This window comes from Haliaeetus albicilla, unplaced genomic scaffold, assembly GCF_947461875.1.
Source record: "Haliaeetus albicilla unplaced genomic scaffold, bHalAlb1.1 scaffold_76, whole genome shotgun sequence".
In the NCBI taxonomy this organism is placed as follows: domain Eukaryota; kingdom Metazoa; phylum Chordata; class Aves; order Accipitriformes; family Accipitridae; genus Haliaeetus; species Haliaeetus albicilla.
This window is the reverse complement of record NW_027212505.1, coordinates 200,163-227,456: the sequence shown is the minus strand read 5'-3', so window position 1 is coordinate 227,456 and position 27,294 is coordinate 200,163. Positions and strand designations below refer to the sequence as shown.

The 27,294-nt window shown below is 52.9% G+C and overlaps 2 protein-coding genes across 2 annotated transcripts; both read left to right on the top strand.

Annotated features, from left to right (window-relative positions):
• The first annotated feature begins 555 nt into the window (after positions 1-555).
• LOC138684237 (electroneutral sodium bicarbonate exchanger 1-like) lies at positions 556-14,119 on the top strand. Its single transcript, XM_069777939.1, has 22 exons — positions 556-1,084; positions 1,804-1,950; positions 2,399-2,534; positions 2,750-2,910; positions 3,842-4,027; positions 4,136-4,224; positions 4,357-4,514; positions 4,893-4,980; positions 5,486-5,632; positions 5,790-5,881; positions 6,216-6,390; positions 6,527-6,660; positions 7,198-7,443; positions 7,548-7,653; positions 8,607-8,768; positions 9,479-9,592; positions 9,931-10,092; positions 10,710-10,961; positions 11,768-11,836; positions 12,377-12,550; positions 12,650-12,796; positions 13,888-14,119. The coding sequence occupies exons 1-22, from the start codon at positions 796-798 to the stop codon at positions 13,981-13,983; spliced, it is 3,330 nt and encodes a 1,109-aa protein (XP_069634040.1). The 5' UTR covers positions 556-795; the 3' UTR covers positions 13,984-14,119.
• Positions 14,120-19,504: 5,385 nt separating this feature from the next.
• On the top strand, positions 19,505-26,740 carry LOC138684241 (electroneutral sodium bicarbonate exchanger 1-like). The gene is made up of 14 exons (XM_069777943.1): positions 19,505-20,028; positions 20,748-20,894; positions 21,343-21,478; positions 21,694-21,854; positions 22,786-22,971; positions 23,080-23,168; positions 23,301-23,458; positions 23,837-23,924; positions 24,430-24,576; positions 24,734-24,825; positions 25,160-25,334; positions 25,471-25,604; positions 26,142-26,387; positions 26,492-26,740. The coding sequence occupies exons 1-14, from the start codon at positions 19,740-19,742 to the stop codon at positions 26,733-26,735; spliced, it is 2,292 nt and encodes a 763-aa protein (XP_069634044.1). The 5' UTR covers positions 19,505-19,739; the 3' UTR covers positions 26,736-26,740.
• The last annotated feature ends 554 nt before the right edge of the window (positions 26,741-27,294 follow it).

Below are 27,294 nucleotides of genomic sequence, written 5' to 3'. Positions count from 1 at the left end.
AGCAGTCTTCTCGGTTCTAGCTAGCAGTCAGGATAAACTACTGTGTAGCAGGGTTTTTTTCTGAATCTACCCATTGATCCAGTAAGATATTCTTTTTCCCTACCGTATTTGTACCTCCTGTTATCCTCAGGATGCTAGAGCTTCAGCTCTACTGTTAGAAAGAAAAAGAGAGAAAACATGCTACTGCTAATGGGCTTTGCTTCTCAGGAGGGCGAACGAGCCTGTGAAGGGTTTTCCTTCTGCACACTTTTGAGCCTGATACCTCTCATGCAGGAAGTTTCTCTGTTCTGGAGAGTTTTTGCTCAAAGCAGAGCTGGCTTCTCCCCAGGCACTAAGTTTTCCAAGCGGGAAGGGTCTAGGGGTGCGTGGCTTTAAGTAGCTGCCTGGATCCGCATCATAGCTTGTGATTTCATAATGGTCCCTATTGTGTCTCTGGAGTTGGTGCACACTGGGTGCCGCTTAGCTCCTCCCGTGAGGGCTACTCCATCAGTCCCTGGGGAATCGGGCCCCCTGACTGACCTGGAGGTTCAGTTGTCCCCAAAACCCAGTGACTGACGTGAGGATGAACCCCAACGGGGGTTACAAAATGACACTTCTGGAAGAGTTACAGGTAGCACGGCCGGGGCTCAAAAGTGCAGTTTTGTGGGTTGGGTTTTTTTTTTCCAGTTTGGAAATCACTTTTTTAGACAGGAACCTCAAGATCAAAGCAGGAGGTGGGTTTGTTTGGTCTGAAACACTCATCCCTCTCCTGCTGTATTAAATACGTCCAGACTCTCGTGGTATACAGTACAGGTGATGTTATGGGCTGTTTTATTTGCGTATGGGAAGAAAAACCTCCTACAAGTCCGTGGTTTTAGGGCTGTGCCTGAAGGAGGAGGAGGCACGCAGAGGCGTGATGGCTCGTGGACTCGCGTGGACGCAGGGGTGGATGATGGCTGGGAGGACGTAAGGGAGCTCTCCACCCCCAGCCCCAACTTTTCCCTTCTTGTCGTTGCTAAACAGAGACATGACGAGGAGGCAGTGATTGACCGGGGAAGAAGGAGCAACGCTGTCAGTGTTCGCTATGAGAAGGAGGAGTTGGAAGGTGAGTCTCTGCTGAGATCCTGGTAGAGGAGCCACCAGCCCAGTGCGTTTTCCCATTGCACAAAGTCTCTCCTGTGTGCCTTGTTGGGTGTCACATCATGTGCAGCAAAACGTGCCGCGCTTCTCAATAAAGCAGCACAGTTATTGTCACGTTTTTTACTATTACGGCTTTTTAAACGGAGGGAAGAAGCCCCCCGGGAGGCCACGGTGTGAGTTGTAGCCATGGGGCTCGATAATTCACGGCTTTTTTTCTCGCAGAGGCTGCTCCTGGCTTGGAGAGGTCAGGAGAATCATGTCAGGAGAATCATTTCAGGGCTGCAGACGCGGGGCTGTGATTTTCTTTTTTTGTTCTGGAGTTCATTACGATGGGAGTGATTTGATCGTCTCTTGTCGCCTCGTGCCATACAGCGATTTTGAAAAGAATTAGCTTGTGTTGCTGCTTAATGAGCAAGTCTGAGTGTTGTCCAGCCGAAGCTGGAATTTGAGAAGAGGTCCGATACTCTGGGGGCACTTTTAGATGACCCGGAGCCAACACTTGTTGTTGCTGTGCTGTTGCAAAGCTCGAGTAAAATAGGCTTGGAAAAAAGGAGGTCCAGTGAAAATAACATTAAGGGAAGCTGGCGTTGCTCCTGGGATTTAACCGTGGCTTAGCAAGGCACCGGCCACCTCAACCATTGCCGCAATGCCGAGAGTGCTGCAAAAAACGCTGCTTTTTCGCAGGCCACCGGACCCTGTACGTGGGCGCGCGGATGCCACTGGTTAGGCAGAGCCACCGGCATCACCGACGCCACAGCCAGAAGCATCGGGAAGGGGAACGGGAGAAGGACTCTGCCCCGACGGAGCAGGGCTACCACTGTAAGTCCCACCGCGGCATTCGCTAAACTCCTGGGGGCAGCGTGGGCGCTGGGGCCTTCTGCAAGCAGGTCCCCGTGGCTAGTTTGAGTGAGTTGCTGTTCTTCCGAGGGAAAGTAGTGGCCTTATTGCGCAACGCCCTCTTTTTCCTAAGTTTTACTTTTTTTTTTTTTTTTTTTTTTTTTAATGCAGTTAAATGCCTAATGGGTTTAGGCTCGTCTTCCTTAGAGGGATCCTGGCTTTAAAAATGGCAATGTGGGGAAGGAAAGCAGCCCATCCTTATGCAGAGGTGGACTAGATGCTTCTCCTTCTCCACGGCTCTGTGCAAGCCCAGACAGACGCAGGGGAGAGGGGCCAGCCCAGTGTTTATGGCTGCACTGGTGCTGATGGCCACTTTGCACGTGAGCGTGACGAGCTGTGTTCAGGCGCGGTAACGGGATGGGTCTTTGCCTTCTGCCCCCAGGCTCCCCGTCCCAGCGGGTGCAGTTCATTCTCAGGACCAAGGAGGACGAGCAGCACGTCCCTCACCACTTGTTCTCCGAGTTGGATGAGATCTGCGTAAAAGAGGGCCGAGATGCCGAGTGGAAGGAAACGGCAAGGTAAATCCCCGCTGCTTGGCTGCGGTGGGAGAGGAGTCCCCGCACCGGCAGCGCCCGTGGGCTCTGCTTTCTCCTCTCCAGGACGCGAAGCTTTTGCAGCTGCAGGTGGCGGCACGAGGAGCCTTGTCCTCTTGCCACCCCGTGGCTCTGTCAAAGGGGTTGCAGAGCGGGGGCTGTTTTCTTGCAATGGGGCTGATCGCACCCGATGTCCGCAGGTGGCTGAAGTTTGAGGAGGACGTGGAAGACGGCGGCGAGCGCTGGAGCAAGCCCTACGTTGGCACGCTGTCCTTGCACAGCCTCTCCGAGCTGAGGAGCTGCATCAGCAAGGGGTCGGTGCTGCTGGACATTTGTGCCAACAGCATCGAAGAGATTGCAGGTACCGTGGGCGCTGCATCCCTCCGGGAACAGCCGAGCTCAGCTCGCCACGGTGCTCTTCACTCCCAAATCAAACCCTGCCCCAATGGCACGTCCTTTTCCAGAAGTGCCACTGTGTTTTTCTCATGAGCTGTTTTTGGATGTAGACTGGGCGTGCAACATCGCACCGTTTTTTTATTCCAATACGGGGTCCTTTTGAAAGCAGTCTGTGGGGTTGGAGAAGCCACTAGAGAATATTCTGCAGCCAAAAAGGAGCGTGTGTCAGGGCTTAGCAGGCTGCTCTTAGAAATACGGAGTCTGCGTAAGAGCTGAACCTCCTTAAAGGAACTATTTCTTACAAGCTGTTTCCTCGCATTCTTTTTTTTACTTTTGCCTTAACATCCAGCTTTTAAGAGTTTTAAGGCAGAGTTTATCTGGCGATGACCAGGCAGTGTATTTCTGTGGGGAAGATACTTGAAGTTAATTGCAAAAGCCGCTTTGGAGAAGTTATCTTTGACTGGCGGCAGGTCTCCATTCAGCCCTTTCAAGGGCTGGAGAAGTCGGAGCCGTTCTTAGCACGTTTCTCCCTGGGCTCGGCAAATTGCACTCGATCAGCACGGGAAACTCTGGGAACGTCTGTGCTATAGATTGCTTATAATTTGGGTAAACGTGTAGAGTCAGAAAGGCCAGGTCGGGCAAGAAAATTGCGTTCTTTAGAATGGGAAATATTTATCTTAGCGGAATGATGAATAAGCACTTGGGTGATGTTTCTTAGCAAAAGAAAATTCTCGTTTTCGCTGCAAAGGCTGAACATTATTAAAAAGCCTTGCTATGCAAGGCTGAGCCGGCATTAGGGTACAGCCTGTGTGGCACAGCCTTCCCTGGGGGCTTTGGGGGTCGGGACTTGTTGGGGTTTCTGCTCTGATGGCTTTGTTTCCCTTTGCCATCCTCAGATATGATCCTGGCCCAGCAAGAACAGTCCACGGAGTTTGACGAGCACACGCGGGCGCGAGTTCGAGAAGTCCTTTTGAGGAAGCACCACCATCAGAACGAGAAGACAACCACCCTTCTCCCCGCTGTCTGCTCGTTTGCTGATGTGAGCAAGAGGCAGTCAGACCTGCACCTCCTCTACAAGCCAGGTGAGGGTTTCTGCAGGGCTGTGGCCCCATTAGACTTGTCCGGGCAAAGGAGAAGCGTCCCAGTTGCTCCTTGTCCATCTTTCTGAGTGTCTTTCTTTTTCCTACCAGCCCAAACAATCACCCCTTGTCCTTCTCCCACCGCTGCGGAAGCTAAAGATGGGGTGAACCCTGAGAGCGGAGCAATGGATTTAAGCAAGGTGAGACACTCGTAGCTTTCTTACGCCTTTAGGGCCAGATTTGCTCTTGCAAACTTGGCTGCAGAGTGTGCTGCAGAGTGCTGTGGGCTTTGCTTTTGGGGTAATTGCCTGAAAATCGCTTGTCGTGCCCAGGCGGAGCTGCACTTCATGAAGAAAATTCCCACCGGGGCTGAAGCATCCAACGTGCTCGTAGGAGAGCTGGATTTCCTTCACCAGCCCATCGTGGCATTTGTCCGCCTGAGCCCGGCTGTCCTCCTCTCAGGCATGACGGAAGTTCCCATCCCAACAAGGTGCGAATGAGAAGCGCAAATTTTTTCCGTAAAAAAGACACCCAACCAAACATCAAGCTGCAGGCATCAGTTTGGTGTCCCAAGGGAACAAGGCTAGTGGGAGGGGGAGCAAGCACGTTTCCCCCACCCACATCTCCTCGCCTTCGTTTCTCCATTCCCTGCTGTAGCTTTTAAACCCATTGGCCAATTGTAATGAAAGTTGGCCCCCAAATTAAATTTGCCGTCGGTTTTGAAGAATTTCAAATTCATCGCGGCGTCGCTGAGCCTACGTGTCCCGTCTTGAGCCACGCTCTGGGCTGGGAGCTGCCAGGGCTTTCCTTGGGTGCTCTTGGAGCAAGGACACCTTCTTCTCTCTCTCATTTTGTTTTTCTTGCCCAGGTTCCTGTTTGTTTTGCTTGGACCAGAAGGAAAAGCCCATCAGTACCATGAGATCGGCAGGTCCATGGCCACTATCATGACGGATGAGGTGCGACAAGATGAGATAGCTCCGGGTCATTTTTGCCTTTCTTCAGCTCTCCCTGTCTCTGAAGTAGTGAGGAAGAGGATTTGCTGTCCCAGCTGCCCGCAGCTCTCCAAATAGCCCAGCCCTCTTTCTCACCCCAAAGCAAACACGCAGCTTTGCATCACCCCACATCCTGGAGGCTGAAATCCCACCCGGGGTGCATCCTGCACCTCATCCTTCTCGCCGGGTTCCCCAGCACGCTGTCCCCAGTGGTGGCATTGCCAGGGCCAGTAAAACTTCTCTTGCTCTTTAAGCAGAAGGGTATGGTGTGCCATGGGGGACGGGGGCCTCGTGGGGGAGATGATTACAAATGCCCCGATGCACAGATTTTTCCTTTTGGGGGCATATTTCCTGCCCTTTCCAGCAGGAAATTCTGGGGAGAAAGCCTTGCGTTTAGCCAAGAGCTTATTGCACTGGTTAGGACATCCGAGCTGGGTTGTCCTCTCACCAGGTTGTCTTCTATTGGCAGGTTTTCCGTGACGTTGCCTATAAAGCCAAGAACGGGGCTGACCTCGTGGCTGGCATCGACGAGTTTCTGGATCAGGTCACGGTCTTGCCGCCAGGAGAGTGGGATCCATCGATCCGAATCGAGCCCCCGAAAAACGTCCCTTCGCAGGTGGGAGGCGCGAGGGGGACGGGCAGGACGGCTGGGGATGCTGTTCAGGGGCCCAAATTCACAAGGTCCCACTCTGACACAGTCACAGAGCCAGACCAGACGCAAGACAAGCCAGCGGTTACAAGTCCATAGCTTTATCTTACTTCCATTTTAACAGGAAAAAAGGAAGATGCCAGGAGCTCTTGATGACAGTGCTTCTCACAGCACGCTGGAGAAACACAGTGGCCCTGAACTGCAGCGGACGGGAAGGTGGGAGCTTTAACAGTTTGGTTTTTTTTTTCTGTTTGCCTCTCAAATCTGAGCAGGCACCTTCCCTTCTAGCAGGTCTTTGGGGTTAGCTGGTTCAGTGAAGGGGCTCCACATTGCCAGCTTGGTCCCCTGGGCTGGGCAGGGGGGAGATCTGGGCGGCTGGGCTCAGCCCCAGCCATCACCATTGCATGCAGGTTTCCTTGATTTGGGATGAAGGAGGGTGCTTCTTTTTAGCCACGAAAGTTACTCTGTGCTTGTGATTGCCCTTCTGCAGCAAAGCAAAGTCAGCGTGTTCCTCCAAGAGAACAGACTCTCTTCTTTTTCCTTCCTGCAGGCTCTTTGGAGGTTTGAGCCTGGACGTGAAGCGGAAAGCCCCGTGGTTCTGGAGCGACTTCCGGGATGGTCTGAGCCTGCAGTGCCTGGCGTCCTTCCTCTTCCTCTACTGTGCCTGCATGTCCCCTGTCATCACCTTTGGGGGACTGCTGGGGGAGGCGACCAATGGCCACATAGTGAGCACCTCTCTCTGTTGGGGGGCATGGGGGAGGATCAAACTCAGGCCAAAGTCCTTGCTGCAGTGAATTGGCTTTGGTTTTTGTTTCTCCCTAACGCTTTATTTACTCACGGCTGCCTCTCTTCCCCGGACAGAGTGCCATGGAGTCGCTGCTGGGCGCGTCCATGGCCGGCGTGGTGTATTGCCTCTTTGCCGGCCAACCTCTCACCATCCTCGGCAGCACCGGACCCGTCCTCGTGTTTGAGAAGATCCTCTACAAGTTCTGCAAGTAAGGCTGGCTGCCGCAGCTGGGTGCTGTGAGAGCCTTCAGAAGGGGGCAGTGATGGAGAAAAGATGCTTTTGTTTTCTTTTTCTTAGGGGTAGTTGCTAGATTTTAGTGACAGTCCTTTTGTTGCGATGGCTTTGGTGGGAGATAAACCACCCTTGTTGCCATAAGGTTTATTATTAAGCCCCAGGTTGCTGGCAGCAGGTGACTGGGTGCAAACCCAGCTGGTTTCAGTGTTAGGGCGTCAGGGTGATGTGGGAGAACACCACCTGGCCCAAGAGGGACCTGACCTCAAGCAGCCTCCAAGGTGTTAACACAAGATCCTTGTTAAACAGTGGTAACTAAATAATTGGCCTCTCCTCCTGTGGGTCTACCCCCTGCACCACAGCCCCGAGGCTCTCTGTAGTAGTACGTGGAAACTGCATTTCCCATCCGCAGCCTTGACACGCTCCAAAATTGCTCCCCGCTTCCCCCGAAGGCAGGCATGGCTCAGGGCCTCTTGCTGGCCTTTCCAGCCTTTGTTTCATTTTGCTTTCCCAGGGAGTACACGCTCTCCTATCTGTCTCTGCGGGCGTGCATTGGGCTGTGGACCGCCTTCTTGTGCATAGTGCTGGTGGCCACCGACGCCAGCTGTTTGGTGTGCTACGTCACCCGCTTCACGGAAGAAGCCTTTGCCTCCCTCATCTGCATCATCTTCATCTACGAGGCTCTGGAGAAGCTGAGTCACCTGCGAGACACCTACCCTGTGCACATGCACAGCAAGCTGGACTTCCTCACCAGCTACTAGTGGGTTTCTTTCCCCCTGAGAAAGCTGCTGCCCCTTGGCAGGAGCTCCGGGCTGCACCTCCATCGCCTTTCCCTTACCCCTGTCTTGGCTTCTCTCCTGCCAGCTGTAAGTGTGAGGCACCGACCCATCCCAGCAACGAAACGCTGCGTTTCTGGGCGAGCAACAAGATCAACGTGTCTGGCATCGCCTGGGAAAACCTCACGGTGACCGTAAGTGCCCCGAGCCACTGCTTCCTCGTGCCGCGGCCATGGGGTCCAGGGGCATTTGCATGGTGCAGAAGTCAGAGCCCTTCAGGGAATGATGGGCTTCAAACTGTGCTAGTGCTGCTCGGAAAAGTCCTTGCTTAAATCTAGCGTGTGGTTTTAACCCGCTTGGTCCTGGGGAGGAGAGTCCACCTTGTCCCAGTCTACCTGGTCCCCAACGTTGTGGGTAGCAAGCGTCCCCCTCAGGCCTGTTGCAGGACAGTATTTCTGACTGGGAGGAAGGTTAAGTAGCGGGTGGTTTGATTATTGTAGAAGTTGTAGGACTTAAGTTCATGCTTGAAAGATAGTAATTGGTCTCCTTAATGGGTTCCTAGTAACTCCAGGCCTTGCTTTCTCGTTCAGTGCTGTCTGTAGGTACATGCATAAATTTGCATGTCTGAGCAGCCTCTCAGGCTGTTGTTGCTGGAAGCAGAGCCCGGGCCTAGGGCGGCAGGCTCTTATGGTGGCCTTCAGGCCCTCTTGGCCAGGTTCTGCGAGCCCTCCCCTGGGACGGGACGATTTGTCTCTTCTCCTCCTTTCCTACCATGGTTGTCTTTAGCCCTCCTTCCCTCTTCCCTCTCTCTCTATCCCCAAGAGTTTCCAGTGTTTCCTCTTCCCTCTGGTGTCTTCTCTAGCCACGATTGCTCAAATGGCAGGCAGAGGACGTGCCGAGGGTGTGTGGTATGGTGTCCCCTCACATCTCATTTCTCCGCTCTGTAGTTCGATGTGTCACTTGTTCAGCTGCTGCTGCTGCTCATTAAATATAATGAGCAGGAGCTCATATAATAAATTAAATATCATTGGCAGGAGCAGTTACAGGGTCGTGGATCTTGGACCAAGATCCTCAAAACCCCCTAGCTATGCGAGGTTTCCCTGCCGCACGTGCACTGCCTTTGTGTCCTGACGCTCTGTTTCTCCAGGAATGTCGGTATTTGCGTGGGGAGTTTCAAGGACCTGCCTGTGGACGCGACGGCCCCTACACGCCTGACGTGTTCCTCTGGTGCTGCATCCTCTTCTTCGCCACCTTTGCCCTGTCAAGCTTCTTGAAGAAGTTTAAAACCAGCCACTACTTTCCAACCAGAGTAAGCAGAAGATGGTGGCCAGCGTCCATCTCCACACTCGTTTCCCAAAATGGCTTTCCCGGAGCACTAAGCAGTATTTGCCCCGCCTTGGTCAAGCTGGGAAACGTTGGCCTTTGCAGGCCAAGCTCTCCAAGAGCTTGGATGTCCCGCACTCATTTCCATGAGTGCAAAATCATCGTAGCATTTCCCACCTGCCTCATGACCTGCCCCAGACTGAACATTTTTGGGGTTTGATTTTTTAAATTTTTTTTTTTTCCTCCTCAGGTAGTAGGAAGTCAGGTTTCCCAAAGTTTTGGGTTTTTTTTTCCTTACCTTCTGTGCATTATGTGCTCGAGCGGAAAGTAGAGTCAAATGAGGAGCTTCCTTTTGAGGACTAAAGGATGCCTCAGTGCCTTGTTGCCATTGTAGCTGTGAGTGTAGCTGTAGTGGCAGGCATCTGTTTTCTTATTTTTAATATTATTATTATTATTTTTAGGTTTTGACTTAAACCAACCCTTGTCCGCCTAATTAAGCTTTTTTTATTGTCTGACACCAGATCTCACAGGGACAAACACAGCAACAGTATCTAAGCAAGGGATCAGGCTGCACGTGCTCAGAGGGGTGGTGGGATTTGGTTAACCAGCCTTAATGTTGTGGATGTCTGCAACTCTTGCATCTCACGTTACGGCCCTGTTTGCCATGCCCCTTTGACCTCTGGTTCCTTGCCCCAGGTACGGTCCACAGTGAGCGACTTTGCTGTTTTCCTCACCATCGTCATCATGGTGCTCCTTGACTTTGTGGTTGGGATCCCATCGCCGAAGCTCCAGGTCCCCCATGCGTTCAAGGTAATGGGGTGTTTTGGCAGGTGGGGGTGCCACAAGGTGATGCCGGGGCAGGGCAGGGCTGAGTCTGGAGGAGATGCTGGTGGTGTGACCATCTCCTCTTCCACCTCCAAGTGCCTTGCTTCCTCCTGGAAAGGAGAAGATGGCCCCAAAACTAGATGCCTACAGGAGAAGTATCTAGAGGTGCTTGCAAAGAGGAGACTGGCACTGCTGAAGCCCACGGGAGAGGGGGACATGAAGCCAGGGCTGGGAGGTGCTCTGACACAGGGAGGGAGGGGAAAATGAAAGCCAGTGGAGTGCCTGGGCTGGGAGACGATGCTGATGTGTGGGCTTTGTTGCAGCCTACCAGAGACGACCGCGGGTGGTTCATCAACCCCATAGGACCCAACCCTTGGTGGACGGTGTTGGCTGCGCTCGTCCCAGCTCTGCTCTGCACCATCTTGATATTCATGGACCAGCAGATCAGTGCCGTTATTGTGAACAGGAAGGAGCACAAGCTGAAGGTAAGGGCCTGTGAGAGATGACGCCAGCCCCAGCCCCTTCTGGGCTGCAGGTCTGGGGAGAAGCTCTTATTCCCGATGCTTTCTGAAGGCATTGGTTTGGGACAAGGTCAGGCTGCGTGGCAGGATGCTCTCCTGGATTAACGATGATGCAGGGAGCAAGTGACAGGGCAGTTCAGATGAGCAACCTTTTGGAGGAGCAAATTAATCTTGGAGCAATACAGAAGCGCGTTTTTGTTTTAAAATGGCAGCAGCAGCAGGTGCGGGGAATGAATTGTTTTGATGCGCTGCCAGGGATAACTCAGAGTCACACCTTCCTTGCAAGTGGTAGAATTTTCTTTGTGAGTGAAAAAAATGGTTGGGTGGTTTTGGGTTGTGGGGTTCTTTTTTTGGAGAAGTATGTATCGCACAAGCTCCCCATATCCCTTGTGTCTGAACTCCTGCCAGATTTTCACGCCAGGTGCTTGTGCAAAGCCTGCATACACCCTTACTCGTTTCCATTTCTTGTTTTAAATTCTGAAGAAGTTGACTTGTGCTCGAGCAGGGTTTGAGTCTGACTTGCAACGTTCTCCTTGCTCTTGTGCTATGGGATGCTCTGTTTCTTGTTTTCCTGCCTGCAGAAAGGATGCGGGTACCACCTGGACCTTTTTGTGGTGGCCGTGATGCTCGGGGTGTGCTCTGTGATGGGGCTGCCCTGGTTTGTGGCTGCGACCGTCCTGTCCATCACCCACGTGAATAGCCTCAAAGTAGAGTCTGACTGCTCAGCTCCAGGAGAACAACCCAAGTTTCTGGGGATACGAGAGCAGAGAGTCACTGGCTTGCTGATCTTTGTGCTCATGGGCTGCTCCGTCTTCTTCACTTCCGTGTTAAAGGTGAGAGGAAAATGCAAACCACCCAACAACCGCGAGCTTGTTGGAGGTTACCGAAAAACAGTCCCCTCTCTGCAGGCCTGAGTAGTTAGTTGTGGAGCGGAGGAGGAGGAGGTGATCCCAACCCTTGGGGCTTGACCCACGGTGGGAACCAGCCTCCGTTAGGCTTTGCAGCCCTTCAGGCCCCCGTTTGGTGTGCTCGAGGCGAGCGAGCAACGCAACTGCTTGAATTTTCGGGTGCCTTTCAGGCCCGCCCATGTTTATGGGTTACAGTTGAGCATATTCAGACCAGCACGTCTGCTCTCTTTCAAACAGGCAGCCCTTTACTGGCTGCAATTTGCTCCCCAAACGCCCCGGAGCAGCCGTTCCCAGGAGCTAAACAGACTGAGGTCATCCCCGTGGGCTTCCTTGCACGTTCCTCCCACAAAGTAATCTCGTCTCTAGGCTAAAAGGAGGCCTGTGGCCTTTGCCTGTTGCCCCAAGAATAGGCAGAAGTGTTTTTCTACCGCCACAGAATGCGGCATAGGGTAGCACGGGTGAAATCGCCTATTTTCCTCCAACCTTTCTGGAAAATAGGATTATTCTGAGGAGAGGTAACTCCCAAGTTCAGCCTAAAGCAGAGCCTTAGCTCACTCGTGCGCACAAAATCTTTAATGGTTAAAATCTGACCCATCTCTAAGCCTGAACGGAAGCTGGAAAGCTTCAAGCAATTTTAGGCAGTGCCTGTGGAAGAGGGTGGTAATACTGAAAATGCAATATAGAAAAAGAAACGATTGCATTCTTTTCTTTTTTTTTCTTTTCCCCCCCAGTTTATACCAATGCCTGTGCTTTATGGTGTCTTTCTCTACATGGGTGTGTCGTCGCTCAGAGGAATTCAGGTATGGACTCTTTTACAGCGTGCAGCATGTCGGCTCCCTGGTATTTTGTCCGTAGCAGCAGGGAAAAAAGCAGTGGCATGGGAAGAACTTCTCGCAGAGCAAGCAATGAAACTCTCTTGTGTAAGAAAAAGATTGGTGGAGGCACAGGAGGTATATAGGGCTGGGAGGACCAGGCAAGTTCAGCGCTCTCTGTTTCAGGGTTTAGGGCCGGTCAGTGTTTGGTTACGTGAAAGCGGGGGAATTCAGTGCAAAGGGAAGGCAGTTTCTACCACTGGTGGAAATCCTCGCTGGGGGATTCAGTGGGCCAAGAAATGCTAATAATGGAATGGCATGGAATAGTTGCCGTTTGGTGGGCATCTCTCAGGGGCAAGCCGGTTGATAGATGGAGCGAAGGGAAAACGGGTGCTGCTCCCAGGAGGAACGCGGTGGGATCCAGGATTTCTGACGGCAAGCGAGATGCTGCAAACTGCCTCCACGTCTCGAGAGGGCCAGAAACTTGCCGCAGTCCCAAGGTGGCAACCTTTCCCTTTTATTTTGCAGTTCTTTGATCGCTTGAAGCTGTTTTGGATGCCGGCGAAACACCAGCCGGATTTCATCTACCTGCGGCACGTGCCCTTGCGAAAGGTGCATTTGTTCACGGTGATCCAGCTGACCTGCCTCGTCCTGCTCTGGACCATCAAGGTGTCCCGTGCCGCCATCATCTTTCCCATGATGGTAAGAGCTGCCGCCGCTCAGCAGCGGGGTGTTTGCAGCGTTGGAGCGAGAGGTGGCATCGTCTCTGAGCTCACCGCATCTTCCCTCTTATTCGTGAAGGTTTTGGCTCTCGTCTTTGTCCGGAAAGCGATGGATTTCTGCTTCTCAAAGCGAGAGCTCGGCTTTCTGGATGACCTTATGCCAGAAAGGAAGAAGAAGTTGGACGATGCCAGAAATGAAGCCGGAGAAGAAGAAGAAGAGGTAAGGCTTGCTGGGTCCTCGGGGCTGGACATCTCCGTCGGGCTGTGAGATTGCCTGTTTCTCTTACAGCTTGTCTGGAAACGTTGGGGGAAGATCAGCACTCAGTCGAAATAGATCCCAATAGCCTGGATCCCACGTTGTAACCTTTGTTTCCTCAAGTAGCAGTGAGCTGAACAGTTGAATACAGGTGTAATTTTTAAAACGAGTTGTTTTTCACAAAGGTCATTATCATTATGATGATTATTATTAGATGGTGATGCTGCTGCTGCTGCTGCTGGCAAGATTTGCTCATAATCGTGTTTTGAACACACAATCCCCCTGCCCTGAAATCTTTGGAGTGAACGGTTTCTCCCCTGCTGCACTAATACCTATAGCTGCCAAGGGGCAGAAGGGGAGGGCAGACTGCTAAGTTTGTGCTGGGCATTCAGCTTATCTCCACTTTGACCAAAGACAGAGAACGTGATTTGTCCCTTTTTAACATCAGGAGTCCAGGAGGGCGATGGAAGCTGCTGCTGCTGCAAGTTCAGTTCAGCTGAACGTGGGGAAGACCAGTGACGTGGATATCCCAAAGCAAGGCAGTGACAGGTAAAGCCCCACCAAGCGCCAGGACCCCCGGCAAGATTAGCTTGAAGGTGTTTGGCAGAGTTTTCTCCACTTGCCTCTTTGTGGGGCATCCCACAGAAACCAGCAGGCAGCTTGGTGGGAAAATCAAATTCGGGGGCAGGGCTGCAGGAGGTGATCGCAGGGCTCTGACCCCAAGCAGAGTGGCTGCAGCACTCGCGTTTGACCCCCAAAGCTTGCATCATCAGTGCCTTTACGGTAGCTGGAGATCCTCATACTTACACATGCGGAGCTGCAGGCGTGATCTGTACCAGCAGTGGCTTAGGAACCCGGACCGGGGCTAAACCCCAGCAAGAGCCTTTGCACAGAGCTGTTGCTCTGCGGCTCCCCAGCTTGCCTCCCAAAACTCCTCATCCAGTAAAACCTCCCACGCTTATGCGGAGCTTTGATTCTCGGGGCTCCGCTGTTCCTCTTGCTGATGCTAATGCCCTTGGTGGCATCAGTTCCCATAATCACGGATTGCTATTTAAAATATTTATTGCAGGACTGATCTTTCTGAGATTATTACCCTGGATGAAATGTCACAAACGACCGTATGGAAGGCTCTCACTTTGAAGACAGAAACCCTTTGAATCCAGGGAGGAAAAAGGTAAAGGATTGCACGTGAACGTGACCGTGCTCCTCTGCAAGCGACGGCGCACGCCTACGCTTTTCCCACGCTTTGGCCGGCAAGGCTGAGCAAACGGCCTGTCCCTGGGAACAGGCAGTGAGGACCGTGGCATGCAAACCAGCTCCTCTCTGCTGGGGTGGTCCCCGGAACAGGGCTGAATCAGCAGCAGCTGGCAGGTCTTCCACTGATGATGCTCTCCCTCTTTTTCTCTTCCCTTCGCCTTTCCCCACTCCCGCTTTTCACGTTTAGGAATCTTGACTTTGAAGGAGAGGAGTGAGAGCGTGACTTGGGGATGTGCCAACGGAGACGGAGGGAGAAAGCGCTTTGTTTCAGTTGGAGGATTCCCATTAAAGCCATGCGGACGTTTTCAGTTATCCTTGGTGTGCTTCAGGCATTCAGTATCTCTAGACCAGCAAGCTGAGGTGAACGTCACAGTCAATGGGAGTTTGGTGGTGTTAAGTCTGCGTGCGTACGTGCGTGTGGGGGTGTGGGTTTGTAGTGGTAGAGGGACTGCTACTGCTTTATCATTCAGTGCTGCTCTTTTAATACCTAATTCCTCTTCTTTTTTTTTTTCTCTTTTTTCCAAATGTCAACTGGGAACGTCCAAAATAATTTTCTGTTATATTTGATGCATTCTCCACTTTCTTCTTCATCACGACCGGGTTTTTGTTCTGGTTTGGGGTCCTGGCTTTAATTCACTCTTATGTCTCTTACTGGTACGAGAGGGATGCCCTCTGTGGCAGGGCAGCATAGAGAGCGTCTGAGCAGTTGGCCTAAGGTGAAAGAAAAGCATTTGCTCCCTGCGCTCCAGTTTTACCTCTCTTGGTTTGGTTTGGTTTGGTTTCTTTTTTTTTTTGCTTTGGCTCTGCCATCAGCCTGGAAGCTGCAAAATGCAGAACTGCCACCTTCTTGTCCCCGGGCTGTAAACTGCATCTAAGGGAGCACTTCAGGTATTTGATTTTGAATACACCGTATGGTCACAGGAGCGGCCAGATGAGACCTGGGGCTCTGTGTCCCTGGGCTGCCCCCTCTGTTGTTCCTCCACTTCCCTTCTGTATTGGGTCTGGCTGAGTTGGAGTTCCTTTACCCCACAGCAGCCCTCGTAGTGCTGTGCTCTGTACTGGTAGCTAGAAAGCTGTTGATAACACAGCAGTGTTTTGGCCATGGCTGAGCAGTGCTGGCACAGCATCGAGGCTGTCTCTCTAACGTTCCCCCCCTCCCCAGTAGGCGGGGGGTGGGCAAGATCTTGGGAGGCGAGGTAGCCAGGAAGAAGGCGTACAGGCAGCAAGAAGAGGCATCTAGGTAGCAAGTAAATCTTAGGTCCCTTCAGACGCTGGGGACCCTGCGTTCATGCAGCATTGGGCAGACCCCAGATGGATTTTCCCTTGGCACACTGTACAGATCCTGCCTGTGGAGAAGTTCCTCCTTTTGGTCATTCACGGTGTTATACAACTTTTCTTAGAAGAAAACAACTCTATGCGTAAAGGATGTTCACGCGCGGACTTCTTGCTGTACTTTAGATAACGGCAGGGCCGCGCAGGTGGCGTACTCACTGGTACCAAGCAGGAGCTGCCTGGAGGCTCCTCTGTTACAGTCAACGAGCTCCGTTTATCCTGCGGCCAAGGGACATGTGTAGGGACACAGCCTGAAGGCCACGCTGTAGGTACAGCGCGGCACAGACCTGCACCCGCTCAGGTTAACTGTTAGGTGGATCCCTAAGTCCTGGAGGTACAGTGATCTCCCAGTCAGGATCTCTGCACCAGGCTGTTAAACTGCACGGTAACTCGGGAACCAGAGAAGGTCCAGATCTGGAGGGGATGGTTAAGCACAGGGCCTCACGTTGAACCTCCTCCTCTAAGCTTGTCCTGTGCTTACAGGGTTCTCGAGCCTCTCGGGCATCTCCCAGACTGGCCGGTTACTCCCAGCTCCCTCGTTCCTGCCTTCCCCTGCCTGCCTGCCTGCCCCACTTTGGCCCCTGCAGCAGCACTCAGCTGAGCACCCTCCGTTGCTCCTGGGGAAAGAGCGTCCTCCTTGCTCTCCGTGGCGTTCCCCCAGCACACGGTGCTGTAGCAAGGACAAGGCAGTCAGAGACAGACACAGCCTGTTGAGCAGAGCGTCCTGCACGCAGTGCTTCCGATAGAGCAGCTCAGGAGCAAGGAGGTGAGCTGGGTGTGCTGCCTCTCACAAAGAGCATTTTACATCGGCGACCTTCCCCGCTGGACCCTCTGCAGCCTCTCTTTTTCCCGGCGTTGTAGGTGTTAGGTTGTGTGGTTGAAGGTTCATCTCCACAAACACAGAGGAGGACAAAGGAGCAGTGGCAGGCAGGGGAACCCCAGTGACCTAGGCAGAGGCAAGGGAGCACCCTGCTGTGGCTTTTGCCAGGGCTGTCGCAGGAGAGGGATCGCCCACATTGCCTGGGTATGAGGCTCACCAGACAAGTATTGACTCTCCCTTGCTCAGCTCACAGACTGACGGGGGGGATGCGCTTCTGTGGCCATGCCCTGCCTCTGAAGCCCGGCCGTAGACAAAAAACTGGCTCAAACTGTGAAGGTTACCAGGCAAGACGTGACGGGGTGCACGTGTGTGGCAAGGTCTGTGCGTGTGAATGTCTGAAACTGAATTCTGAGCTGTCAAGCAGAAGCCTGCTTCTTGCTACACGCAGCCAGCGTGGGCTGGTTGTAAATTTGGGTAACACCTGGAATAAGCAAAAGTGGCATGTCCCGAATCCTACAGTTAATACAGAGCTAGGAGCCAGAAGCCTTAATTCGGAGGCTGATCAGGCCTCGTACTGCTCACATAGACAACTTAGATTGGGAAAAGTGGGGGCGTGGGGTTCCAGAAAGAAGAGGTGGTGGCAAAAAGAAGGGTTCCCAGCAAGAAGAAGGGATCTTGAAGAGAAGAAAGGGACCCAGGAAGGAAAAGGTGAAGATCCTGGCTGGAGGAAATATCCTGGAAGTGGCGGAAGATCTTGGAGACCAGAGAGCCGCGTGGAGACAAGTGCCAGGGGATGCCCAGGGACCTTGACCAGCACCCTGCGAAACTGGTAACGGCGAGCAGCTGCACAGCAGGAACCAAGGTGACGTTCTGCCTGACCTTCCCGGGCCTGCAGTAGCCTCCCTGCTGGGAAGGGGAGTTGGATCAAGCAACTGCAGGATTCAATAGGAATGCATTTCACGAAGGTAAAGAGGACACAGCAGTGGCTTGGGAACGCTGGTTGGTTTAATGGTAAAACTGGAATTATTCTGTGAACTGTGCATTCCTTTTAATATGGACTTAATTTAATATAGCTGCTTTGAAGTTGTTCTGACTTCACCTTAATCGACACCTGCAATCTTCATCATCTTATCTTCTCCAACAGCGACACCACACCCTGCCCCTCCCCACCCCCTGCAAAAAAAACCCAAACCCAACCCAGGAAAAGAAGGACTTCAAGGGCAACCTAGGCAGCAAAGTTGTGCGAGATTGGTCAAACTGCTCAAAGTTTGCAGAGAGATTGGAGCTTGCAATTCAGATGTGCGTCGCTCAGCGTGGGGAGGGTGGTACGCACCTTTCACTGGAGTCAGAGGGAAAAACAGGGAGAAGGGAGCTGCAGCGTAAAGAGTAAAGAAGGACACAACATTCTTAGGAAAACTCTCCTTTTTCTTTCCTTTTCCTTGCTCCTTCGCTTCCAGAACTCCGTGGTCGCAGTTTGTGCTGCCTCACCTCCAGCACAGCGTGCAGAATGAAACGACTGTCACAGAATTCGTCGTCCTGGGGTTCTGCAGCACCCCAGCCCTGCAGCGCTGCCTCTTTGGCCTTTTCTCTGCCCTCTGCTCTGCCACTCTGATGGGAAACGCACTTGTCTTTCTGCTTATCTGCCTGGACTACTGCCTCCACAGCCCCATGTACTTCTTCCTCTGCCACCTCTCCATTGGGGACATCTGCTATGCCTCCAGCAATGTCCCCCGTATGCTAAGGAGCCTCCTTGGACAAGGCAGAACCCTCTCCGTTGCTGGGTGTGGGGCACAGATCCATCTTTATTTAATCTTTGCACTTACAGCGTGCGTGCTGCTGGCCGTGATGTCTCATGTTCGCTACGTGGCAATCTGCCGCCCCCCGCGCTATGCCCTCATCATGATCTGGAGGCTGCGCCTCACCCTTGCCACGGTTTTGTGGGCTTTGGCGTTCGTATTTGGTACACTGCAAGCCTCTCTGGCTTTACACCTGCCTTTCTGCGGCCCCTGCGAGGTTGTCCACTTCTCCTGTGAAGTTCTTGCTGTCTTAAAGCTGGCCTGCACTGCCGCTCCTGCCAATAGAGTCCTGATCTTTGCTATTTGTGTGTGCTTCTTCCTCTTGCCTTTAGCCTTAATCCTGATTTCCTCCCTGGACACCCCGGCCACCGATCTGCGCATCCGCTCTGTGCCAGGATGGCACGAAACCTTGTCCACGTGTGGCTCCCACCCGACCGTGGTGGGTGTCTTTTATGGAAACGCCATCTTCATGTACGCGGGGCCCGGGAGCGGTAACTCCTCTGGGAGGGAGAAAGTTCTTTCCCTTTTCTGCAGTCTCGTCAGCCCCAGTTTGAACCCCGTCATTTACAGTCGGAGGAACAAGCAGGTGAAGGAAGCCTTGCTGAAGCTTCAGAGAAGGAAGAGGGTCTTTCATTCCGTCTAGCTGGTGCTCTAGGCTTTCACCTGTCTCCTGTCTTTCTGCTCTTTCTTCTTGAGCTCTTGGGGTATTTCTCATGGAATGTTAAGTGGTTAAAACGTAACACAAGACATGGTTATTCAAATGCATTTGTCTCTTGTTTCTCTGTGCAGTCTGATGAATATCACGACACAAAATGACTCATTGTTATTCCTTGTATTGCAGATAACTAATTCTTGTTCCTCAGATGCAGCCGTCCTGGACGGGTAGTATGTTCCACCGGAACCAGGTGGAGAAAGCAGTCTTCTCGGTTCTAGCTAGCAGTCAGGATAAACTACTGTGTAGCAGGGTTTTTTTCTGAATCTACCCATTGATCCAGTAAGATATTCTTTTTCCCTACCGTATTTGTACCTCCTGTTATCCTCAGGATGCTAGAGCTTCAGCTCTACTGTTAGAAAGAAAAAGAGAGAAAACATGCTGCTGCTAATGGGCTTTGCTTCTCAGGAGGGCGAACGAGCCTGTGAAGGGTTTTCCTTCTGCACACTTTTGAGCCTGATACCTCTCATGCAGGAAGTTTCTCTGTTCTGGAGAGTTTTTGCTCAAAGCAGAGCTGGCTTCTCCCCAGGCACTAAGTTTTCCAAGCGGGAAGGGTCTAGGGGTGCGTGGCTTTAAGTAGCTGCCTGGATCCGCATCATAGCTTGTGATTTCATAATGGTCCCTATTGTGTCTCTGGAGTTGGTGCACACTGGGTGCCGCTTAGCTCCTCCCGTGAGGGCTACTCCATCAGTCCCTGGGGAATCGGGCCCCCTGACTGACCTGGAGGTTCAGTTGTCCCCAAAACCCAGTGACTGACGTGAGGATGAACCCCAACGGGGGTTACAAAATGACACTTCTGGAAGAGTTACAGGTAGCACGGCCGGGGCTCAAAAGTGCAGTTTTGTGGGTTGGGTTTTTTTTTTCCAGTTTGGAAATCACTTTTTTAGACAGGAACCTCAAGATCAAAGCAGGAGGTGGGTTTGTTTGGTCTGAAACACTCATCCCTCTCCTGCTGTATTAAATACGTCCAGACTCTCGTGGTATACAGTACAGGTGATGTTATGGGCTGTTTTATTTGCGTATGGGAAGAAAAACCTCCTACAAGTCCGTGGTTTTAGGGCTGTGCCTGAAGGAGGAGGAGGCACGCAGAGGCGTGATGGCTCGTGGACTCGCGTGGACGCAGGGGTGGATGATGGCTGGGAGGACGTAAGGGAGCTCTCCACCCCCAGCCCCAACTTTTCCCTTCTTGTCGTTGCTAAACAGAGACATGACGAGGAGGCAGTGATTGACCGGGGAAGAAGGAGCAACGCTGTCAGTGTTCGCTATGAGAAGGAGGAGTTGGAAGGTGAGTCTCTGCTGAGATCCTGGTAGAGGAGCCACCAGCCCAGTGCGTTTTCCCATTGCACAAAGTCTCTCCTGTGTGCCTTGTTGGGTGTCACATCATGTGCAGCAAAACGTGCCGCGCTTCTCAATAAAGCAGCACAGTTATTGTCACGTTTTTTACTATTACGGCTTTTTAAACGGAGGGAAGAAGCCCCCCGGGAGGCCACGGTGTGAGTTGTAGCCATGGGGCTCGATAATTCACGGCTTTTTTTCTCGCAGAGGCTGCTCCTGGCTTGGAGAGGTCAGGAGAATCATGTCAGGAGAATCATTTCAGGGCTGCAGACGCGGGGCTGTGATTTTCTTTTTTTGTTCTGGAGTTCATTACGATGGGAGTGATTTGATCGTCTCTTGTCGCCTCGTGCCATACAGCGATTTTGAAAAGAATTAGCTTGTGTTGCTGCTTAATGAGCAAGTCTGAGTGTTGTCCAGCCGAAGCTGGAATTTGAGAAGAGGTCCGATACTCTGGGGGCACTTTTAGATGACCCGGAGCCAACACTTGTTGTTGCTGTGCTGTTGCAAAGCTCGAGTAAAATAGGCTTGGAAAAAAGGAGGTCCAGTGAAAATAACATTAAGGGAAGCTGGCGTTGCTCCTGGGATTTAACCGTGGCTTAGCAAGGCACCGGCCACCTCAACCATTGCCGCAATGCCGAGAGTGCTGCAAAAAACGCTGCTTTTTCGCAGGCCACCGGACCCTGTACGTGGGCGCGCGGATGCCACTGGTTAGGCAGAGCCACCGGCATCACCGACGCCACAGCCAGAAGCATCGGGAAGGGGAACGGGAGAAGGACTCTGCCCCGACGGAGCAGGGCTACCACTGTAAGTCCCACCGCGGCATTCGCTAAACTCCTGGGGGCAGCGTGGGCGCTGGGGCCTTCTGCAAGCAGGTCCCCGTGGCTAGTTTGAGTGAGTTGCTGTTCTTCCGAGGGAAAGTAGTGGCCTTATTGCGCAACGCCCTCTTTTTCCTAAGTTTTACTTTTTTTTTTTTTTTTTTTTTTTTTAATGCAGTTAAATGCCTAATGGGTTTAGGCTCGTCTTCCTTAGAGGGATCCTGGCTTTAAAAATGGCAATGTGGGGAAGGAAAGCAGCCCATCCTTATGCAGAGGTGGACTAGATGCTTCTCCTTCTCCACGGCTCTGTGCAAGCCCAGACAGACGCAGGGGAGAGGGGCCAGCCCAGTGTTTATGGCTGCACTGGTGCTGATGGCCACTTTGCACGTGAGCGTGACGAGCTGTGTTCAGGCGCGGTAACGGGATGGGTCTTTGCCTTCTGCCCCCAGGCTCCCCGTCCCAGCGGGTGCAGTTCATTCTCAGGACCAAGGAGGACGAGCAGCACGTCCCTCACCACTTGTTCTCCGAGTTGGATGAGATCTGCGTAAAAGAGGGCCGAGATGCCGAGTGGAAGGAAACGGCAAGGTAAATCCCCGCTGCTTGGCTGCGGTGGGAGAGGAGTCCCCGCACCGGCAGCGCCCGTGGGCTCTGCTTTCTCCTCTCCAGGACGCGAAGCTTTTGCAGCTGCAGGTGGCGGCACGAGGAGCCTTGTCCTCTTGCCACCCCGTGGCTCTGTCAAAGGGGTTGCAGAGCGGGGGCTGTTTTCTTGCAATGGGGCTGATCGCACCCGATGTCCGCAGGTGGCTGAAGTTTGAGGAGGACGTGGAAGACGGCGGCGAGCGCTGGAGCAAGCCCTACGTTGGCACGCTGTCCTTGCACAGCCTCTCCGAGCTGAGGAGCTGCATCAGCAAGGGGTCGGTGCTGCTGGACATTTGTGCCAACAGCATCGAAGAGATTGCAGGTACCGTGGGCGCTGCATCCCTCCGGGAACAGCCGAGCTCAGCTCGCCACGGTGCTCTTCACTCCCAAATCAAACCCTGCCCCAATGGCACGTCCTTTTCCAGAAGTGCCACTGTGTTTTTCTCATGAGCTGTTTTTGGATGTAGACTGGGCGTGCAACATCGCACCGTTTTTTTATTCCAATACGGGGTCCTTTTGAAAGCAGTCTGTGGGGTTGGAGAAGCCACTAGAGAATATTCTGCAGCCAAAAAGGAGCGTGTGTCAGGGCTTAGCAGGCTGCTCTTAGAAATACGGAGTCTGCGTAAGAGCTGAACCTCCTTAAAGGAACTATTTCTTACAAGCTGTTTCCTCGCATTCTTTTTTTTACTTTTGCCTTAACATCCAGCTTTTAAGAGTTTTAAGGCAGAGTTTATCTGGCGATGACCAGGCAGTGTATTTCTGTGGGGAAGATACTTGAAGTTAATTGCAAAAGCCGCTTTGGAGAAGTTATCTTTGACTGGCGGCAGGTCTCCATTCAGCCCTTTCAAGGGCTGGAGAAGTCGGAGCCGTTCTTAGCACGTTTCTCCCTGGGCTCGGCAAATTGCACTCGATCAGCACGGGAAACTCTGGGAACGTCTGTGCTATAGATTGCTTATAATTTGGGTAAACGTGTAGAGTCAGAAAGGCCAGGTCGGGCAAGAAAATTGCGTTCTTTAGAATGGGAAATATTTATCTTAGCGGAATGATGAATAAGCACTTGGGTGATGTTTCTTAGCAAAAGAAAATTCTCGTTTTCGCTGCAAAGGCTGAACATTATTAAAAAGCCTTGCTATGCAAGGCTGAGCCGGCATTAGGGTACAGCCTGTGTGGCACAGCCTTCCCTGGGGGCTTTGGGGGTCGGGACTTGTTGGGGTTTCTGCTCTGATGGCTTTGTTTCCCTTTGCCATCCTCAGATATGATCCTGGCCCAGCAAGAACAGTCCACGGAGTTTGACGAGCACACGCGGGCGCGAGTTCGAGAAGTCCTTTTGAGGAAGCACCACCATCAGAACGAGAAGACAACCACCCTTCTCCCCGCTGTCTGCTCGTTTGCTGATGTGAGCAAGAGGCAGTCAGACCTGCACCTCCTCTACAAGCCAGGTGAGGGTTTCTGCAGGGCTGTGGCCCCATTAGACTTGTCCGGGCAAAGGAGAAGCGTCCCAGTTGCTCCTTGTCCATCTTTCTGAGTGTCTTTCTTTTTCCTACCAGCCCAAACAATCACCCCTTGTCCTTCTCCCACCGCTGCGGAAGCTAAAGATGGGGTGAACCCTGAGAGCGGAGCAATGGATTTAAGCAAGGTGAGACACTCGTAGCTTTCTTACGCCTTTAGGGCCAGATTTGCTCTTGCAAACTTGGCTGCAGAGTGTGCTGCAGAGTGCTGTGGGCTTTGCTTTTGGGGTAATTGCCTGAAAATCGCTTGTCGTGCCCAGGCGGAGCTGCACTTCATGAAGAAAATTCCCACCGGGGCTGAAGCATCCAACGTGCTCGTAGGAGAGCTGGATTTCCTTCACCAGCCCATCGTGGCATTTGTCCGCCTGAGCCCGGCTGTCCTCCTCTCAGGCATGACGGAAGTTCCCATCCCAACAAGGTGCGAATGAGAAGCGCAAATTTTTTCCGTAAAAAAGACACCCAACCAAACATCAAGCTGCAGGCATCAGTTTGGTGTCCCAAGGGAACAAGGCTAGTGGGAGGGGGAGCAAGCACGTTTCCCCCACCCACATCTCCTCGCCTTCGTTTCTCCATTCCCTGCTGTAGCTTTTAAACCCATTGGCCAATTGTAATGAAAGTTGGCCCCCAAATTAAATTTGCCGTCGGTTTTGAAGAATTTCAAATTCATCGCGGCGTCGCTGAGCCTACGTGTCCCGTCTTGAGCCACGCTCTGGGCTGGGAGCTGCCAGGGCTTTCCTTGGGTGCTCTTGGAGCAAGGACACCTTCTTCTCTCTCTCATTTTGTTTTTCTTGCCCAGGTTCCTGTTTGTTTTGCTTGGACCAGAAGGAAAAGCCCATCAGTACCATGAGATCGGCAGGTCCATGGCCACTATCATGACGGATGAGGTGCGACAAGATGAGATAGCTCCGGGTCATTTTTGCCTTTCTTCAGCTCTCCCTGTCTCTGAAGTAGTGAGGAAGAGGATTTGCTGTCCCAGCTGCCCGCAGCTCTCCAAATAGCCCAGCCCTCTTTCTCACCCCAAAGCAAACACGCAGCTTTGCATCACCCCACATCCTGGAGGCTGAAATCCCACCCGGGGTGCATCCTGCACCTCATCCTTCTCGCCGGGTTCCCCAGCACGCTGTCCCCAGTGGTGGCATTGCCAGGGCCAGTAAAACTTCTCTTGCTCTTTAAGCAGAAGGGTATGGTGTGCCATGGGGGACGGGGGCCTCGTGGGGGAGATGATTACAAATGCCCCGATGCACAGATTTTTCCTTTTGGGGGCATATTTCCTGCCCTTTCCAGCAGGAAATTTTGGGGAGAAAGCCTTGCGTTTAGCCAAGAGCTTATTGCACTGGTTAGGACATCCGAGCTGGGTTGTCCTCTCACCAGGTTGTCTTCTATTGGCAGGTTTTCCGTGACGTTGCCTATAAAGCCAAGAACGGGGCTGACCTCGTGGCTGGCATCGACGAGTTTCTGGATCAGGTCACGATCTTGCCGCCAGGAGAGTGGGATCCATCGATCCGAATCGAGCCCCCGAAAAACGTCCCTTCGCAGGTGGGAGGCGCGAGGGGGACGGGCAGGACGGCTGGGGATGCTGTTCAGGGGCCCAAATTCACAAGGTCCCACTCTGACACAGTCACAGAGCCAGACCAGACGCAAGACAAGCCAGCGGTTACAAGTCCATAGCTTTATCTTACTTCCATTTTAACAGGAAAAAAGGAAGATGCCAGGAGCTCTTGATGACAGTGCTTCTCACAGCACGCTGGAGAAACACAGTGGCCCTGAACTGCAGCGGACGGGAAGGTGGGAGCTTTAACAGTTTGGTTTTTTTTTTCTGTTTGCCTCTCAAATCTGAGCAGGCACCTTCCCTTCTAGCAGGTCTTTGGGGTTAGCTGGTTCAGTGAAGGGGCTCCACATTGCCAGCTTGGTCCCCTGGGCTGGGCAGGGGGGAGATCTGGGCGGCTGGGCTCAGCCCCAGCCATCACCATTGCATGCAGGTTTCCTTGATTTGGGATGAAGGAGGGTGCTTCTTTTTAGCCACGAAAGTTACTCTGTGCTTGTGATTGCCCTTCTGCAGCAAAGCAAAGTCAGCGTGTTCCTCCAAGAGAACAGACTCTCTTCTTTTTCCTTCCTGCAGGCTCTTTGGAGGTTTGAGCCTGGACGTGAAGCGGAAAGCCCCGTGGTTCTGGAGCGACTTCCGGGATGGTCTGAGCCTGCAGTGCCTGGCGTCCTTCCTCTTCCTCTACTGTGCCTGCATGTCCCCTGTCATCACCTTTGGGGGACTGCTGGGGGAGGCGACCAATGGCCACATAGTGAGCACCTCTCTCTGTTGGGGGGCATGGGGGAGGATCAAACTCAGGCCAAAGTCCTTGCTGCAGTGAATTGGCTTTGGTTTTTGTTTCTCCCTAACGCTTTATTTACTCACGGCTGCCTCTCTTCCCCGGACAGAGTGCCATGGAGTCGCTGCTGGGCGCGTCCATGGCCGGCGTGGTGTATTGCCTCTTTGCCGGCCAACCTCTCACCATCCTCGGCAGCACCGGACCCGTCCTCGTGTTTGAGAAGATCCTCTACAAGTTCTGCAAGTAAGGCTGGCTGCCGCAGCTGGGTGCTGTGAGAGCCTTCAGAAGGGGGCAGTGATGGAGAAAAGATGCTTTTGTTTTCTTTTTCTTAGGGGTAGTTGCTAGATTTTAGTGACAGTCCTTTTGTTGCGATGGCTTTGGTGGGAGATAAACCACCCTTGTTGCCATAAGGTTTATTATTAAGCCCCAGGTTGCTGGCAGCAGGTGACTGGGTGCAAACCCAGCTGGTTTCAGTGTTAGGGCGTCAGGGTGATGTGGGAGAACACCACCTGGCCCAAGAGGGACCTGACCTCAAGCAGCCTCCAAGGTGTTAACACAAGATCCTTGTTAAACAGTGGTAACTAAATAATTGGCCTCTCCTCCTGTGGGTCTACCCCCTGCACCACAGCCCCGAGGCTCTCTGTAGTAGTACGTGGAAACTGCATTTCCCATCCGCAGCCTTGACACGCTCCAAAATTGCTCCCCGCTTCCCCCGAAGGCAGGCATGGCTCAGGGCCTCTTGCTGGCCTTTCCAGCCTTTGTTTCATTTTGCTTTCCCAGGGAGTACACGCTCTCCTATCTGTCTCTGCGGGCGTGCATTGGGCTGTGGACCGCCTTCTTGTGCATAGTGCTGGTGGCCACCGACGCCAGCTGTTTGGTGTGCTACGTCACCCGCTTCACGGAAGAAGCCTTTGCCTCCCTCATCTGCATCATCTTCATCTACGAGGCTCTGGAGAAGCTGAGTCACCTGCGAGACACCTACCCTGTGCACATGCACAGCAAGCTGGACTTCCTCACCAGCTACTAGTGGGTTTCTTTCCCCCTGAGAAAGCTGCTGCCCCTTGGCAGGAGCTCCGGGCTGCACCTCCATCGCCTTTCCCTTACCCCTGTCTTGGCTTCTCTCCTGCCAGCTGTAAGTGTGAGGCACCGACCCATCCCAGCAACGAAACGCTGCGTTTCTGGGCGAGCAACAAGATCAACGTGTCTGGCATCGCCTGGGAAAACCTCACGGTGACCGTAAGTGCCCCGAGCCACTGCTTCCTCGTGCCGCGGCCATGGGGTCCAGGGGCATTTGCATGGTGCAGAAGTCAGAGCCCTTCAGGGAATGATGGGCTTCAAACTGTGCTAGTGCTGCTCGGAAAAGTCCTTGCTTAAATCTAGCGTGTGGTTTTAACCCGCTTGGTCCTGGGGAGGAGAGTCCACCTTGTCCCAGTCTACCTGGTCCCCAACGTTGTGGGTAGCAAGCGTCCCCCTCAGGCCTGTTGCAGGACAGTATTTCTGACTGGGAGGAAGGTTAAGTAGCGGGTGGTTTGATTATTGTAGAAGTTGTAGGACTTAAGTTCATGCTTGAAAGATAGTAATTGGTCTCCTTAATGGGTTCCTAGTAACTCCAGGCCTTGCTTTCTCGTTCAGTGCTGTCTGTAGGTACATGCATAAATTTGCATGTCTGAGCAGCCTCTCAGGCTGTTGTTGCTGGAAGCAGAGCCCGGGCCTAGGGCGGCAGGCTCTTATGGTGGCCTTCAGGCCCTCTTGGCCAGGTTCTGCGAGCCCTCCCCTGGGACGGGACGATTTGTCTCTTCTCCTCCTTTCCTACCATGGTTGTCTTTAGCCCTCCTTCCCTCTTCCCTCTCTCTCTATCCCCAAGAGTTTCCAGTGTTTCCTCTTCCCTCTGGTGTCTTCTCTAGCCACGATTGCTCAAATGGCAGGCAGAGGA

What these genes read in the sequence shown, in the direction of transcription:
- LOC138684241 (XM_069777943.1), top strand. Translation starts at nt 19,740, where the DNA reads ATGTTATGGGCTGTTTTATTTGCGTATGGGAAGAAAAACCTCCTACAA. An exon ending in GAAGTTCCCATCCCAACAAG is followed by an intron (nt 23,459 to 23,836) that starts GTGCGAATGAGA and finishes TTTCTTGCCCAG; the next exon opens with GTTCCTGTTTGTTTTGCTTG. An exon ending in CGAAAAACGTCCCTTCGCAG is followed by an intron (nt 24,577 to 24,733) that starts GTGGGAGGCGCG and finishes CCATTTTAACAG; the next exon opens with GAAAAAAGGAAGATGCCAGG.
- LOC138684237 (XM_069777939.1), top strand. Translation starts at nt 796, where the DNA reads ATGTTATGGGCTGTTTTATTTGCGTATGGGAAGAAAAACCTCCTACAA. An exon ending in CCACTATCATGACGGATGAG is followed by an intron (nt 4,981 to 5,485) that starts GTGCGACAAGAT and finishes TTCTATTGGCAG; the next exon opens with GTTTTCCGTGACGTTGCCTA. An exon ending in GGAAGGAGCACAAGCTGAAG is followed by an intron (nt 10,093 to 10,709) that starts GTAAGGGCCTGT and finishes TCCTGCCTGCAG; the next exon opens with AAAGGATGCGGGTACCACCT.